This window comes from Fusarium musae, chromosome 11 (assembly GCF_019915245.1).
Source record: "Fusarium musae strain F31 chromosome 11, whole genome shotgun sequence".
In the NCBI taxonomy this organism is placed as follows: domain Eukaryota; kingdom Fungi; phylum Ascomycota; class Sordariomycetes; order Hypocreales; family Nectriaceae; genus Fusarium; species Fusarium musae.
The window spans coordinates 2,116,961-2,134,200 of NC_058397.1; the positions used below are offsets into that span (position 1 = coordinate 2,116,961).

The 17,240-nt window shown below is 32.4% G+C and overlaps 3 protein-coding genes across 3 annotated transcripts; 2 read left to right on the plus strand and 1 right to left on the minus strand.

Annotated features, from left to right (window-relative positions):
- Positions 1-1,864: 1,864 nt before the first annotated feature.
- On the plus strand, positions 1,865-2,959 carry J7337_013826 (uncharacterized protein; the record flags this gene model as incomplete). Its single annotated transcript, XM_044831301.1, has 3 exons — positions 1,865-2,208; positions 2,398-2,476; positions 2,642-2,959. The coding sequence occupies 3 exons, from the start codon at positions 1,865-1,867 to the stop codon at positions 2,957-2,959; spliced, it is 741 nt and encodes a 246-aa protein (XP_044674576.1).
- A 995-nt stretch (positions 2,960-3,954) lies between these two features.
- J7337_013827 (uncharacterized protein) lies at positions 3,955-6,899 on the plus strand (the record flags this gene model as incomplete). The annotated part of the gene is made up of 2 exons (XM_044831302.1): positions 3,955-6,618; positions 6,864-6,899. 2 exons carry the CDS (start codon positions 3,955-3,957, stop codon positions 6,897-6,899), a joined length of 2,700 nt encoding a protein of 899 aa, XP_044674577.1.
- A 183-nt stretch (positions 6,900-7,082) lies between these two features.
- On the minus strand, positions 7,083-7,826 carry J7337_013828 (uncharacterized protein; the record flags this gene model as incomplete). Its single annotated transcript, XM_044831303.1, has 1 exon — positions 7,083-7,826. The coding sequence occupies one exon, from the start codon at positions 7,824-7,826 to the stop codon at positions 7,083-7,085; it is 744 nt and encodes a 247-aa protein (XP_044674578.1).
- Positions 7,827-17,240: the final 9,414 nt, after the last annotated feature.

The window sequence follows — 17,240 nt, forward strand, 5'->3', positions numbered from 1 at the left end:
TGACGGAACACAAGTTGTTGCAATTATATCCATTCCAGGCTTATGATATAATCAGGTAGACTTGCTCAATCAGCTAACAAGCTAATTTTGAAGTAATTTATAGTGTCTTTAGCCATGATCCTCAAACTGCTATCAAGGTTAGGAATATTAAGCCCTGCCTGCTCAAAGATAAATTAAGTCAAGTATCTACGATTATCAGCTTAGCAGTATACATAACAGTAGCTTATGCAAATCGTTGAAGTGTTGCTTTAGTATATTGAGTCGAATGTTGACTAAGTTGATAAGATGGTTAAATCAGACTGCATTTACTACTAACAGGCAGGATCAACACTGACTTATTCATTAATAATCTCAGGAAGGACGAATTACAGTGGGTTGAAATTACATCGAGGCACTGAATATCAGCCAATAACATTGCGACCTGAAGCGCTGAGGCTCAATGGCACTCCAGCCCCATAATCAGTCGTCGAGCTGATGAATATTCTTACACCACGTCGTCATTTGTAATAAATTGGCATCCTTGGAGATCTATATCAGAACCTTCCAACAGTGACATATCCGATATGTTTCCCACTATGTTCAAACCGCCCTTTGCGCCAGAACATTCTTTGCTTCGTGACGAACAGAGCAGCTATGTACTAGGCTTCCCCCGCGTCCCTCGTCACAACAGGGATCAGATCATGAAACTGCTCACATCTGAGTTTTGCTCAGACGATCTAGATGGGGTTTCGGATAAGCTCTGGTGGATGTCGAAGCAAGATAGCACAAATATATGGCTATTGCATAGACAGTTACTACAAGGCCGGTCGATCATCGTGACAGAGAACCCAAAGCTACATCTCGTATGGATCAACGATCGTGTTTTCATCAAGCCTCTTCCACGGTTCATCGGATCCCATGACTTCTGGAGAGAGCATCTTTGCAGTAGCAATACGAGCGAAGACGTGCGTATTCGAAGAGCTGCCTTAGGTTATTTACGCACATACTTTCATCTTATCCGGCACGAATCCGACTTTCGCATCGCCAAAGATCCTACTCTTTGTCTTATTCCAGGAGGTATCTCTTGGGAGCAGTTCTGCGACTTCACCTCTGATTTCGATGAGATCCTGGATAAGGATGTTTCCCTACGCTATGCCTATGGACAAATCCGCCTCACTCGCCTGAACTTCTATGCCCCGATCATTCTGCACAAGTCATATTTCCACAGGGTCGACTTCCAATACGGACAGTACTTCGCACGCTTCTATGCACCGATTTTATTCGCAATCGGAATCACATCTGTGACTTTGAGTGGACTGCAGGTGGTGGCCTCACTTGAAACAGGTGGCGGTACCAACTGGCAGGGGCTGGCGCTTGGTGTCAGCGTTTTGGCGATCTTGGTCTCTTTTGGGCTTCTCATTGGGCTTGGGGTTCTGCTTTCTTGGAAAATTGCCAAAGAGTGGAAATTCGCTATTAAAGAAAGGCGCCGTTTGATAAAGACTGAACGAGTCGTGGTTTGATAGTAAAGTCCAATACCTACTTTGTCATTACCCTCCTTTTCACGATGATATAAAATATTGAGCCGACAAATCTGTGACGTTAGTGGCGCAGAGTCGGTGAAGCCGTAGTCACTGAGAATTGCATTTCTGCCTATTTTCAACCCTCCGTGCATGTGTGCGGCCACTCTCATTCGTCGAGGACCCATCCACCCCCTAACTCACGCATACAAGGCATTCCAGGCGCCTATGCCAGCTTTTCAGCCGCAGACGAAGTCCTGACAGGCCCTGCTCATAGGTATCTTTCTCTGATTCAAAGTTTTCCATCTTTTTCATCCAGTCTCATTCGAGCATGCAAGTGTCTCCTCGAAGCGCATGCACCATCAGCAATGGCAGCAGCTAGCCACAAAAACTTCAGACTACGGGGCATCCCGCTCGAATGCGAGACTAGGAGTGAGGTTTGCAGCCTTGTTCAGAAGACTCTTGCACTCGAGCCCAATGCCAGCCCTACTGTTTACTCGCTTGCATGTTCCCCCACAGATCCAAATAGCAAGATCGCGACACTCAGTTTTCCTTCAATTCCAGAATGTTTATCCGATCGCACAAAAGTTGAGTGGAGTTTCGACTTATCTGGCGATAACGACATCGATTTCAGCAGGTCTCTTGCTTTCGACACACACTTTACAGGTTTCACACCGTTTCATCGCACAAGCGATACTGATTGCCAGATTGAGTAAGTGGACGAAAATTGATTTATCAGCGGATTTTGGCTGACGTTCCTGTAAAGCTTGATTGCAGTCTGTGGCCTTGGAGGGCATGCGCTGGGTTCATTCAAGGAAAAGAATGGTCGCTTCGTTTGGCTGCGAGATGCACTTCCATCAGACATCCCAAATGCAAGGATTTTAACCTACGGCTACAATAGTCAGCTTGTCGGAAGTGAATCCTTTCAAAGTTTGACTGACCTGGGAAGAACATTGCAGATTGACCTTGAGGACATTCGTGTATGTGACCCAAATATTCCCCCCTATCTTCATCAACTAATGCTTATGAGGACTCAAACCAACCTCGCTCAATTCTATTCATCGGACATAGTCTAGGTGGGCTTGTCATCAAAGAGGTTCGTGCTTTCACAATGTTTCAGAAGGCCTATTTTTAACAGCAGATAGACCGTCCGAATGTTAAAAGAAGAGTCTCTTGGGCCCGACCTTTCAATCTTAAACGCCGTTTCCGGCTTCGCCTTCTTTGGGGTTCCCCATCGAGGTTTAGAAGTCAAGTGTCTGGTGCCTCTGGTAAAGGATAATCCCAACAGAGCACTTCTCGAGTCCCTCAACAAGAACTCTTCGCTTCTCGAGCACCTACAAAATGAGTTCGGCAAAATATCCAAAGCGAGAAACCTCACTGTTGTGTCGTTCTATGAGACAGAAAAGTCCCCTACCGCAATCTGGGTGCGTCGTCTACACGTCGAGAAGCATTGTCTGTTCTAACGCCGCATCTAGATAAATGGCAAATGGGAGATGTCTGGCACCAGCGAAGTGCTGGTAGAAGTGTTCTCGGCAACCTGCGGTTGTCAAAAGCAGCACCCAATCAACCGAAACCACTCTGAGATGGTGAAATACAGTGGCATCCATGATCAATTGTACCGAAGAGTATTGATTGCCCTCCGTCCTATACTTGGTGTATCACGAGGACGGCATGGTATTGCAGGTATAAGAGAAGGGCCACAAGGTTTGAAGCCAGATTTCGATAGGTAAATGTTCAATATACTCACATGTCTTCTAGCTTGTGTTCAACTTTCAAATGACGAGCAGGGTAAGAGCCACGGTAAAAGGCTGTTATATGCCGCTAATATTATGTAGAGTGCCTGAAATCGCTATCATTCCCCGAGCAAGAACACAGATACTCCGAGATCTCCTACGCGAACGACACTTGCGATTGGCTTCTAGAAGACTACAACTATCAGAAATGGATGAAATCAGATCGCGGGCTCTTCTGGATCAAAGGATGCCCTGGAACAGGCAAATCGACCCTGATGAAGTTTGCAGCTGATACGATGAGCCACAGGAAGTCCGTGGAAGTTATCGCTTCCTTTTTCATCCATGGACGCGGCATAACATTGCAACAGACGCCGTTGGGCATATTTCGAGCTTTGCTAAATTCGTTGCTCTTGTCGTTTCCCAAGTACCTCGCGGAGCTCACAGAAGTCTTCCAAGATAAACAGAAGCGTCACGGATCATATGAGCAGAAGCACGGTTGGCAATGGAGTGAGAAAGAACTGGAGAAGTTCTTGTCCAGACTCTTGATTGAGGGTACTAAAGAGATGCCGGTGGTGATATTCATAGACGCACTTGATGAGTCTGGGGATCATGCCAGAAATCTGCTAATATCCCTTAAAAGCCTAGCAGAGAATGCTGAGCGAGAGGGATCCATGGTCAGGATCTGTTTTTCATCGAGGCATTTTCCAATACTTGGCCATGAGACGATGGCGAGGGTTTACGTGGAAGAGAGAAATGACCAGGACATCAGACTTGTCATTGAAGGCCAACTAGAAGATATTAAGCCCGTTGAAAGGCGGCGACAGATTGAGAAAGAGATCTTGTTGAAGGCCCATGGAGGCTTTCAATGGGCTATACTCATCACAAAAATGGTACTGGAGGAAGACATGGCCGGCGCCAGAACCGAGGATTTGCTGAATATTATATCAACAACCCCACCAGATCTTGATGACCTGTACGACTTGATATTGAAGGGAGCGACCAAGGGCAAGTACAAGCAGATGGCCAAGCTGTTTCAGTGGGTCCTCTATGCCAAACGACCCTTATCAGCTCAAGAGCTTCGAGAGGCACTCGCAACTGATAAAGACATGCCTTATGCAACAGTCTCGGAGCTCAGATCTCATTGTAACTGGTCGGATTCCGTATCTCAGTTCGAGTTGCGTGTCCGGCATATCTCCAGGGGTCTCGTTGAGTTCCAGAATCGTGACGTCTATGAGCAATATGAGCTCGGAGGCGAAGAATGGAGCCGGGAAGCTCAATTCATACACCAATCTGCTGCAGACTTTGTTGCTCAGAGGTTTCTCACCAATATCGACGAAAGGTCATCTATGTCCCCACCTGCAGCCGGCCACTATGAGATATCGAGGTCTTTTCTCAGATATTTGACCTTGGATGAGATCCTCAACGCGAACGACCTATCTCGAGAGAAACTCTCAGCGACTTTCCCACTAATGCCATATGGAGTGACATTTCTCCTCGACCATGTTAAGGGGGTTGAGGAGGGAGCTATTTGCCAGGCTGACCTGGTGACACTCATTCAATGGAACCAGTACGAACGCCTTGGGATGCTGGCAAGAATATGGAGGATAATGGACCCTGAGGGCACTCATGCGCCTAGAGGGTGGCCTTTCCACGGTGCCTCCGTACTTCACCTTGCCGTAGCCTTTGCTTCACCTAGCTTGCTGGATGAGTTGCTACAGCGGGACAGTTCGCCCTTGGATGCCACTGATGTTGAAGAGAACACACCCCTTCAACTTGCTATACGAGAAGACTACCAAGACTTGGCCCTCTTGATACTGGAACGCTCGAGGGCGTGGCAGACTGAGATTGACTCTGTTTCTTCAGAAGACTGTCCAAGTGGTACTGTAGTACCACGAAAATACCTCGGTCATGTGAATACTTTTAATCTTGATGGCGAAACTCCTCTGAGCTTAGCCGTGTCCATCAAAGCAGATAGTCTAATTCGAGCCTTGATCGACGCAGGTGCTGATGTTAGACTTGAGAAGTCGCTCGTGTTTTATGCCATAAGTCAAAGAGACAAAGAGCTCGTATCTCAACTCATCAAAGGGGGTTCCAAACTTGAAGGCGCTGTATTCTTTGCAACACAATGCTTACTTCGGACGAAGGATGGTGACCAGGAATTACTGGAACTCTTTAAGGATCTGCTTGGAGCTGGTGCGAACACAAGACGGTTCACAAATTGCGAAATTGATGATTACTTCGACTTCGATGAGTTAGAGGGAGAGGATGCTGAGGACGAAGAGGCGATTTTTGTTGCTTCGCGTGCGGGCAAAACGACGTTGGTAACCCTTTTGGTGTCACACAGTTCTTCAGCAACGATGAGAGACCAATCCAATAAAGTTCCAATACTGGTAGCTATTGAGAACGAGCAGTTCGACATCGCGATCTCCTTATTTCGGAATTCACCGCGGACAGTTTTCTTGGCGGATAACGAAGGCTTAACAGCTCTTGATAGTATTATATTCCGTGCTCTAGTTGACCTGGCCTATTCATTTGTGGAAGAGAGCAAAGGGACCCTGGCATTGCAGCGGTTTCTCTACCGAGCTATCGACATGAAGCAACTTCCATTTGTGGATGATTTGTTGGAGTTCGACCCCGACAACATAGAAATGGTCAATCAATCTTGGGGAGAGCGGGATACACCATTTTTGGAGGCAGTCAAGAGAATGGATGATAATATGGTTGAATTGTTTCTTAGAAGAGAGGAGACCGACCCTCGCGTCAGAGCTAAAGATGGAAAAACCCCTTTCTTTCTCGCTATTCAGCTTGGGTCCCTGACTATTGCCAAGCTACTCCTTAATACAGGGAACCCTGCCTCCAAACCTGAGAGTTTTGAAGGAGTAGGAAGCTTTGCGAGATCTATCATAGATGCGTTCCGAGATATGGTTAAAGTTCTTTATGGATCTGATCCAGGTGGCCTTGAGTGGCATCCTGGTAGGTTTCAAAAATGCCTTTGGTGGACGATCAAGAGTGGAAACCTGAGAATGCTGAGGTTTTTACTTTGTGAAACGATGGTTGATATCAATCAGGCGGGATATGAAAGACAACCACCACTATTTTGGGCTATTAGGAGCGGCAACGAAGGCGTTATTAAGGTTCTTCTGGATAGTGGTAAAGTCAGTTTTCACGGGGAAATGATGTGGAAATCACCTTTTGGTTGGGCGATGGATATGAGAAGAAATGGCATTATCGAGATGCTACTGGGGTCAGATTCTTTCGACCTTCACATGGAAGGCGATGTGGTCAGACGGAGGTTGTTGTCGTGGGCTATTGAAAACGAAAAGGGTCACATAATTCAGCTCATGGTCGACTCTGCTGGGCTTGAAATTCTCCCTGAAGACGACGACATTGTAAGCAGATTGTTCTGGTGGGCAATCGGAAAAGGAAATACCAGCTTGGTGAAGATGCTTCATGAATCAGGTAAGTACGATATCAACACGAAGGATCCTTCAGGAAGGACGCCGTTGATATATGCTGCTGAGACGTGTGCCGAGGAGGCCATGGGGATACTTCTCAAAACAGGTAAAGCTGATATACAGGCGGTTGATAACAGAGGTGACACAGCACTTTCGATAGCGATAAATAGGGGTTACAGGACGATAGTCGATCTACTGTCGAATCACATGCATAGGGAAATGGGAATGGCCATTAGGGTTGCAGAATGTTAGTATATCCATGTAGTAGTAGCATTAAAGTCCAGAGCAACGCGATATAGAGCTTAAATATCATCGCGATTATATTGAAAGTATAGCTAAATTAACTTTCTCCAGGCGTTCCTTGAGGCATGTACAAATCCTTTCCAAAGGGAGCTGGCTTACCAGGGAAGTTCCTGTCCCTTGGAAGTAATAAACTTGCCAGAGACATTCTCCCGCGTCGCACTGTCAATAATTCCAAGACTACCCTCCACCGCTTCCTCGACACCTTCAAGCATAGCATGAGGAAATCCCCACTCCGTAGCAGCAGATTCGCCCATTTCCGTATTGACGAACCCAGGGTGAAGTGCAAATGCAACCAAGCCCTCGTTCTGCAAATGCAGAGCCTGTGTAAGCCAGTTCAATGCAGCCTTGCTGGGTCCATATGCACCAGCGACTACTTCATGGTAGGTGATACAGCCAACAGATGATGAAACGTTGACCACCTTGGGAGCAGATGACTTTTGCAACAAGGACCAAAGCCCTTGGACGACCGTCAGCGGGCCGATTGTATTGATCTCGAAGGCGGAGCGGAGGTCATCGGTCGGGATTTCGAGCACAGGATAGGATTTGAAGCTGGCCGCAGCATTGTTGATAAGAACATCGACGTGATCAATGTCAAACAGTTTGCGGATCTGGTCAGGGGGGAGTGCGGCGGTGAAGTCCAATTGGACAATAGACAAGATTGCGCCGTCGCCTCTGGTTAGATCGGCAGTAGCATCTTCGAGAGCTGTCCGAGCTTGGTCGTCACGAACGGTAGCAATGACGGTAACGGAGGGACGAGCAATGTGAGATTTGACGAAGCCAAGGCCAATGCCTCTGTTGCCGCCAGTAACGACCCAAACAGCGTTGTTACTAGAAGCCATAATGCTCTCGAGGGGAGATTGAAGTGGACTCAGTCTGGCAAGAGAAAGGAGATAAAGGAAGAAGGAAAGACTCTGTGTGCCAACATGAAATACACCTTATAAGTAATGAGGCATAATTGACTAATATCAGCTTTAGCCAATTAGCTACAGTATGGAATGGAAGATTGATTATCCGGCTTATATGGCACAGCTTGGCAAAGCGTATAACTAATAATAAAGGATTTTAGCAGCTGAATACAGTACGACAGCAAGAGGGGCGTAGAAAAAAGGTAAACTATTAAATTAACTAAAAGTATTACTAGGCATAGTACTGCAAGAGGTATATAATCTTAATTTTATTAAGGGTTTGCCGGTTTTGTATTAGCAGCTTATACCTATATAGCTGGCTATATAATTAGTATTATATACTTATTATATAGCTAGCTATATAGATAAGGCTATATAACCTTTTTCTTTAATTATATATAGCTAGCAGACTATTAGTTAATCTATCTTCTTATTATATTTATATTACTAATAAAGTAATTATTAACTTTTTATTATATAATTAAACTTTTTTTATATAATATTTATTTAATTATTTAATTAAGTAATATTAAGTCTTTAATCCTTACTATTATAATTAAATTAATAAAATAATAACTTAATAATATTTTTCTTTTAAAGGTAATATATCTATTATAAAAAGCCCTTTTTAAAGATATTAATAAGTAAGTAAAAGCTTAAAAGTATACTTTTATAATAAAGTATTTAATTTATATAGTTAATAAAAAAGTATATATTTACTTTAGCTATAACTATAATAAAAGTAAATATATATTAATTTCTAATTTTAAAAAGAAAAGAAAGTATATTACTTAATATATAAAGTATAAGATCTTTATAATAAAAAAAGAAAGCCTTTATAAAAATAAATAAAGTCTTTAATATTACTTTAATAACTATTACTTTTATTATAATTATAAGCTTATAATTAAAACTAATATTATATATATAACTTACTAAAAGCTTTATAATAAAAATACTTTTATAATTAAAAAGCTTACTTTTATTAGTATTAAATAATAGTAAATTAAGATTTACTTACTATAAAATTTAAATATATTATTTATTAACTTAAATCTTATAAATTATATTTTTTAAGTAAAATAAAACTTTATTAATAAGTAGAGTTATATAATTACTTTATTTTAATATTTTAATTTAAAAGGCTTTTAAAGTTATTATTTTATTAAAAAGGACTTTTAATTATAGTTAATTATATTTATTTATTAAAATTTAATCTAGTTTATTAAATTATACTTTAAGGTCTTTATAATTAATTATATTTATAAAATTAATAAATATAAAATATTTCTTTTTAATATAACTAAAATTAATATTATAAGAAGTACTTTTTATATTATATTTATATATTTTAATAATAAAAAAAAGGAAGATTTTACTTAGGCTTTTAAAGTATTATAAGATTTATATAATATTAATAATATTTTTTACTTTTTAATTATATAAATAAATTAATACCTTACTTATATAAATATTATTATATTTATTTTTTACTTTTTAATAATAAAAGTTATATTCTGCTTTTAGTATATTAATAAAACTATTTTAACTTTTTATATAAGTAGCTTTATAAAAGGTAAAGATAATAAAAAGAGGTAAAAAGTATAAAGTAAGTTTTTTAGTAGTTAATATAACCTTATAGATTTAAAGTTATATATTATTTATAATAAAAAGCTTAAGACCTTTTTATATTAATATATTTATTTATATTTAAAAAAAGTAAATTACTTTTTTTTAACTTAATTAAACCTTTATAAAAGAAAGTTTATAAAAGTATTTATAAATAAGTATTTATATTTAAATTAGTTTATTATATTTTAAGTAAAAGATATTTATTTTTTATTTAAATTTTATATAAAAAGCTTTAAAGTTAATTTATTTAAGGCTTTTTAAATTATTAAGCTAGTAGTTATAAATTAGTTAGCTTTACTAAAGTCTATATAAGCTTTAAAATAAGTAATAAGACTTATTTAATATATATATATATTATTAAAAGCCTAATATAGCTAAGTCTAAAGTTAAATATTATATAAAGTATTAATTATAGTTAATATATAGTAAAAATAAATAGAAAAAAGTCTTTTTTACTATATTAAGAGTTTTAAAAAGACTATAAGTATATTTTATATTTATAAGCTTATAATATTAATATAAGTTAATAAGCCTTTATTAATAAAGTACTTTTATTTATATTAATATTTATAGTAATTTATAATATTATTACTTATATTTAAGCTTTATAAAGTTAATAACTATTATATAGCTTTAAAGTTATAGCTAGTATTAAATATAAAGTAAGATTTATATATATTTAAAAGAATTAAAAATATATTATTTCTTTTAATATTAAGGAAATTATAGATTTATTTTTAATATTATAAAAAAGGTTATAAGAAATAGTTAAAAGTATATCTTTAAAAATATATTAATATAATTATAAAGCTTAATACTATAAAAAGAAAATAAAGTCTTATTAAAGCTAAAAATATATAAAGTAAGTTTATATTTCTTATTACTATTATAGCTATATTATTATAAATAACTTTAACTTTAACTATTTATTATATTTAAAAGCCTATATATTAAAAAGATAAAATATCTTTATAGTAATATATAAGGTATAGCTAATAAGGTCTTATAATAAAAATAATATAATATAATACTTATTTTTTAATATATTATATATAAGGCATTATATATAATATTAAAAAATATAATAACTTTAAAAGTAAGTCTTAAAGTTATATAATACTACCTTTAACCTTATAATCTAATTAAATAAGTAGCCTTAATCTATAAGTATAAAAAGATATTTTCCCTAGCCTTAGTAGGCTAAAGGCCTTCTCTATTATTACTTAATTAAAATAATTAATACTAAAGCTCTAACTTTAAAAACCTAATTTTAAATAAGCTAGAAACTATAAAGACTATTTAAAAATACTATATTATATAATTAGTATTAATAGCTATAACTATCTTATTATAGTAATTAATACCTATATAAATAGTAATCTAATTAATATTAATAATCTTAATATTAATAATATCTTTAATTTATATACTTTTTTTTAATATTTAAATATTATAAGTAAAGACTTATTATATATTAATAAATTAATACTAATATAATAAGTTAATCTTATAATCTTTAATTATATTATAAGGCTCTTAAATATATAAAATATATTTATTATACTAACTATTATAAGTAAATTAAAGGCCTTAAAAGACTTAACTAATTACTTAAAGTAAAATTAAGACTTATTAATAAAGTAATAGGCCTTTATTATAGCTATTAAATTAGGTAGTAATAATAGCTAATATTAGATATAGTTTATAGAGTTAAAATATATAGTTAAAGTAATTAAATTAATAGTATAAATATTATATTATAGGAATTAAGGGCTATTATAAAGTAAAGGAAAAGAAGTAAGAAGGAAAAAAAAGGTAAAAAGGTAAATTATAAAATAAAGGTTTTAATATTAAAGGAAAAACTGTAAATATTAGCAGGCTAAAGCTAGCTTAGTAGGTTAGTAATAGATTAGATTAGGTTATAAGGTAATATAGAGCAATATAAGGAATATAAATTAAGGGTAAATATAGCTAATTAACACTTAGGAAAAGCCTATATATAAAGTATATATAAAGTATAAAGAGTTTTATAAAGTATAGTTTAATTAATAACTTTTTAATACTTTTTTTATTAATTATAATTATTAAAAAGCTATAAGACTTTTTTTAAAATATAATAAAAGCTAGTATTAGTAATACTATAAATTAAAGTAAATAAGGCTTTTTATTAAGCTTTATAATATTAAGAAATTAAAAGATTAAATATTAAAAGAAATATATAATTAAGTTAATATATATTTTAAAAGGAATTATAAAGTTAATAAACTTAAAAATTAGTTTTTTAAAAAAAAGATTATAATTATATAATCTAATAAGGCTTTATAGCTTATATATTTTTATATATAAAAAAGAAAAGTAAATATAATTATTTTAGTAAAATAACCTTATAGTTAGCTAGCTTAATATTAAATAAAATATAAAAAGATAATAATTAATTAAATAATATACTTCTTATTACTTAATTATAGCTTTATATAATTAAAGTGCTTTTTTTATTATATAGTATTTATAATATTAAATAGTTAATATAAATAAAATATATAAAGTTATTATTACTTATAAATTAATTATTTTAATTAAAATACCTATACTTTTAATTAGCTATAAATATTAAAATAAAATAATATATATATTATTAAATTAAAAAAAAAGCTAAATTAATTAATATATATTTTATTATTTTAGTTTACTAGGTTTTAATATTATTAAATAGTAATAAAATAATATAAAGTTAAATATAAAAAATTAAAATATATATATAAGTAAATAAATTAAATAAAAAAATTATATATTTTTCTTTAATTAAATTTTAACTTTAATATAGTAAATAATATTAATATAATAAGAAATTTAAATTAATATATATTTTACTAGATATATATAAAAAAGTAATTTTAAATATCTTTAATTTTCTTTATTATTTACTATATTAAATTTATATAATATATTTTTATAAATTAATTAAATTAATATATATATTATTTTACTAAACTATTTATAAAGTTAAAGTATATATAGTTATTTTAACTATAAGTATAAGCTATATTATAGTAAAAATTAAAGGCTTTACTTAATATACTATATTTTACTATTATAATATTTAAATTATTTAAAAAAGTATAGTATTAAAAATTAATTAAGCTAACTATTAATTAACTATATTATAAAGCTAACTAATATACTAGTTTTTATTAATAATATACTTATAATTTATTAATACTATAATTACTAAAGCTTTAATAAAAGTAAAGCTAGTATTATATATTATATATAATTAAGCTAGTATTAAAGGATTAATATTTATATTAGCTTTTAAAAGAATATACTAAGCTATTTAACTATTAATATTAAATATATTTTATATTAATTATATTACTTTTAGATTTTTTTAATTATAAAAAATAAGTTAAAAGATAGGTAAAAAAAAGCTTATTATTTTATATATTTTATTACTATTTTTTAAGTAAAGAAAAAGGTTATTTATAACTATAATAAGCTATAAAATAAACTAGTCATTTTAGTTTAAAAAAATAAAATAAAAGATAATTTAAGTATTATTTTTAAAGATCTTAAAGTTATTATTATTAAGAGCTATTATTAAAAAAATAGAAATATTATAAGCTAGAATATTTATTAAATTACTTAATATTTTAAAGAAAGATATTATATTAAAAAAAAAAAGGATTTTATTTTTTAATTTATATATTTATTTACTAATTAATTTACTATTATATTAAATACTTATTATATAAATTAAAAATAATAAAAGACTTATTTTTATAGTATTATTAAAAGAATAATAATAGATATTTTATATATAATACTTTTTTTATTTAATTTAAGTTATAAAAAAGAGATTATATACTATTAAGTTAATTATATTATAATTAAAGTAAAAAAAGCTTTTATATTTTAATATTAGTAATCTTTTTAATATAATAAAGCTCTTTTTTTATTATTAATATTATAAATAAATAACTATTTTTATATAATGTTATAAGTTAAAAAGTAATATTACTTTTATATTATTTATAATAATTAAAAGCTAAATAGTAAATTAATAATATAAAATATAAAGGGATAAGTAATTATAAAAATAAAAAATACCTCTAAATAGCTATTTTAATTATAAATAGTATTATTATTAAATAGTAGCTATATATTTAATTTAAAGTTAGAGATTCAGCCTTATCTGCATAGCCAGCTATGCAATAAGCACGTGACACTAATCGCACAGCCGGCTGTACGGGTATGACTTGCCTTTTGTGTTGGCTTCTTGACTAAGCTAGTTAGACTAGTCCAAACCTCACAAGGTCAGGTCCCCGGCATCAAGTGAAGGAAAAACGCGGGGTATGGGGAAAGACTCCCCTGGCTTTAGATATCCTGCCGTCACCATCGCTCTTGCGAACTGCGTCAAAAGTGACTTAGTCAAGTCCTTAACGTGTACGAAGTGTCTTAGCTCTTTCAGCCGTGCAGAGCATCTCGAGCGGCACGATACGCTGCGTAGAAGCTTCCATATAGTACTTATCGTGCTCTCATACTAACAAGCATACAGATACCGGAGAACGGCCATATAAATGCTCGTGCGGTAGAGCGTTTGCGAGGAGGTTTGTGTGTTCGCGGCTGCTAAATCTCTACTCATTGGCAATGATTGACTAACAGACTTCTTTTAGCGATGCCTTCTCGCGTCACCTCAAGGGTTGCAGAGTAGGAGAATCGAGAACGACGACAAACATGCATGTCACGGGCGCACGGTCGAGACGGGCTTGTGATCGTTGTGCTTATCTGAAGGCAAAGTGCGACTCTGGACGTCTCTGCCATCGCTGTATCTCTCAAGGTGTGAGCTGCGCCTACAATGGCAATTTAGATCAGCAGAACGACACCTTGCAACAGCCCGCTTTAAACTTACCAGGTGCCTCTAATGCTGGCCGTGGCGTTTCTTGTCCTAGGACAATGGCGATCCCTCAAGCCTCACCACAGCGGTCAGTCGAGGGTAGCGATCTGCTGCCAGTGATGACTGCTCAAGGTTCACGTGAAGGGTCTGGTCGGCTCAACGGTGATTCCCAGTGCGACTTTGAACCGGTGCATTTTGCGCAGGAGCTTGCCCTTGACAGCGACTTGCCGTGGGGCCTCGATGTGCCCTCTTTGCCCCTGTTCCCACCATTTGTTCTTGATGATGCGCCAGACGTCATGCTTGCGCTCGAGCAGCGTAAGCATCGCCAAATACACATATGAAACATGCCTGCGCACTTACCAACGGTAACTCTAGTTGATCCTAAAGATTTTGAATTCTCTTCTGGGAGGCTTAGCGAACCGGGCCTGAGTTTTCTGTCGCTGGAGCAGCCGGATCCCTTGCAGGCAAAATGCGGCGCGATTCAGACCCTGCTCCAAGGGCCAGGGCCCGGAGCTGCCAGAGGACGTTGTTACAAGGTCAATTAACCGAGTAAACTTGCTGCAAACGTTGCAACTCTTCAGCAGGAACTTCCAACATCACATACCCATTCTTCATGCTCCTATCTTTAACCTGGCAACGGCGTCGCCACTCCTCATACTGGCGATATTCACTATAGGGGCTTGCTATACTGATATTGTCTGCCTGGCAAAGTATATATCTGGAATGGCTATGCGAGCTTTGGCAAATGTCGAGAAGCAGTAAGTAAGTTAGTTAGGGTTATAGTTTTTAGCTTATTTAAAATTAGGCTTTTAGAGTTAAAGCCTTAATATTAATTACTTTAATTAGATAATAATAAAAAAGGCATTTAGTTTATTAAAGCTAAAGAAAATATTTTTTTATATTTATAAATTAAAGCTATTTATTTAGTTAAATTATAAAGTTAAAGGTAATAGTATTATATAATTTTAAAACTTACTTTTAAAGTTAATATATTTTTTAATATAATATATAATACCTTATATATAATATAGTAAAAAATAAATATTATATTATATTATTTTTATTATAAAACTTTATTAATTATATTTTATTAAAAAGATAAAATATCTTTATAATAATATATAAAATATAGCTAATAAAGTCTTATAATAAAAATAATATAATATAATTTTTATTAAGCTAGCTTTAGCTTACTAATATTTATAGTTTTTCTTTTAATATTAAAACTTTTATTTTATAATTTACTTTTTTATCTCTTTTTTCCTTTTTATTTCCTTTTTTTTATTTTATAATAGCCTTTAATTCCTATAATATAATATTTATATTATTAATTTAATTACTTTAACTATATATTTTAACTTTATAAACTATATTTAATATTAGCTATTATTACTACTTAATTTAGTAGCTATAATAAAAGCCTATTACTTTATTAATAAATTTTAATCTTACTTTAAATAATTAGCTAGGTCTTTTAAGGCTTTTAATTTACTTATAATAATTAATATAATAAATATATTTTATATATTTAAAAGCTTTATTTTTTTTTTTTTTTTTAAATTACTATTAGCCTTATTTAAGGCTGTTAAGCTTTTAACTTTTTATATAATAGCTTAAACAGGAAGGCCCTTATAATAAGCTAGAATTATAAAGCTTAAAATTAGTTAAAGTTTATCTGCCTTAAGTACTATAATTACTGCCTTAATTAAATAATATAAGTACTGCCCCTTAGTAGCTATATTAACCTTCTTCCTTTACCTTAGTTAAAAGACAGGCTTAATATACTTATTATACTTTTATTAAGTATATTCTTTAACTTAACTTTCTTTCTATTAATTACAGTTACTAATATCTATTATAGCTACTAATATAATACCTATATAAAATAGCCTATAGCTATATAATCAGGCTTACTATATAACCTGCTATAACCTTAATATAACTATTAGGCCTATTATAAAGGTAGCTAATAAGAAAGAATATAAAGAGTTATATATAATAGCAGCTACTATTAGAAAAAACTTTTTATTAAAATACTAATTTAACCTTATTAAAATAGCTATTTTTAATTATAATTTAATTAAGTTAATTTATTATATAAGCCTTTTTAGCTTAATTAATATAACCTAAGTTAATAATAAGTTATTAGCTTTTAAAGACCTAGAAAGAGACCTAAAAGAAAGTTATCCCCTTTAGTTAAACTAGGTAGCTTTTCTTACTGCTTTTATAAGCTTAAATATATATAAAAAGTAACTTTTTAATATAGCTAAAAGGGTTATTATAGTAAAGAAGGAGCTGCTTTTAAATTAGTAATAGGCTAGTTATAGTTTAAGATTATAATAATAAAAAGGTAATATATTTATATATAGAGTTTTAAGATAAAGGCAGGGTAATAGCGGGGTTTTTTAAAAGTTTTATAAAAGTTAAAATTAAAAAAATAAAGTTAACTCTATTTATATAAGTTAGTCAGCAAAACCTAAATTAACTTTTATTAATTAAATATATATACCTAGGCATATAACTAACTGCCTTTATATTTAAATAGATAAAGTAAAATTAATAATAAAACAGTAGTTAAATTAAGGAAAAGCCTTATAATATAATTAAAGATTATAAAATTAACTTATTATATTAATATTAATTTATTAATATATAATAAGTCTTTACTTATAATATTTAAATATTAAAAAAAAATATATAAATTAAAAATATTATTAATATTAAAATTATTAATATTAATTAAATTACTATTTATATAAGTATTAATTATTATAATAAAATAGTTATAGCTATTAATATTAATTATATAATATAATATCTTT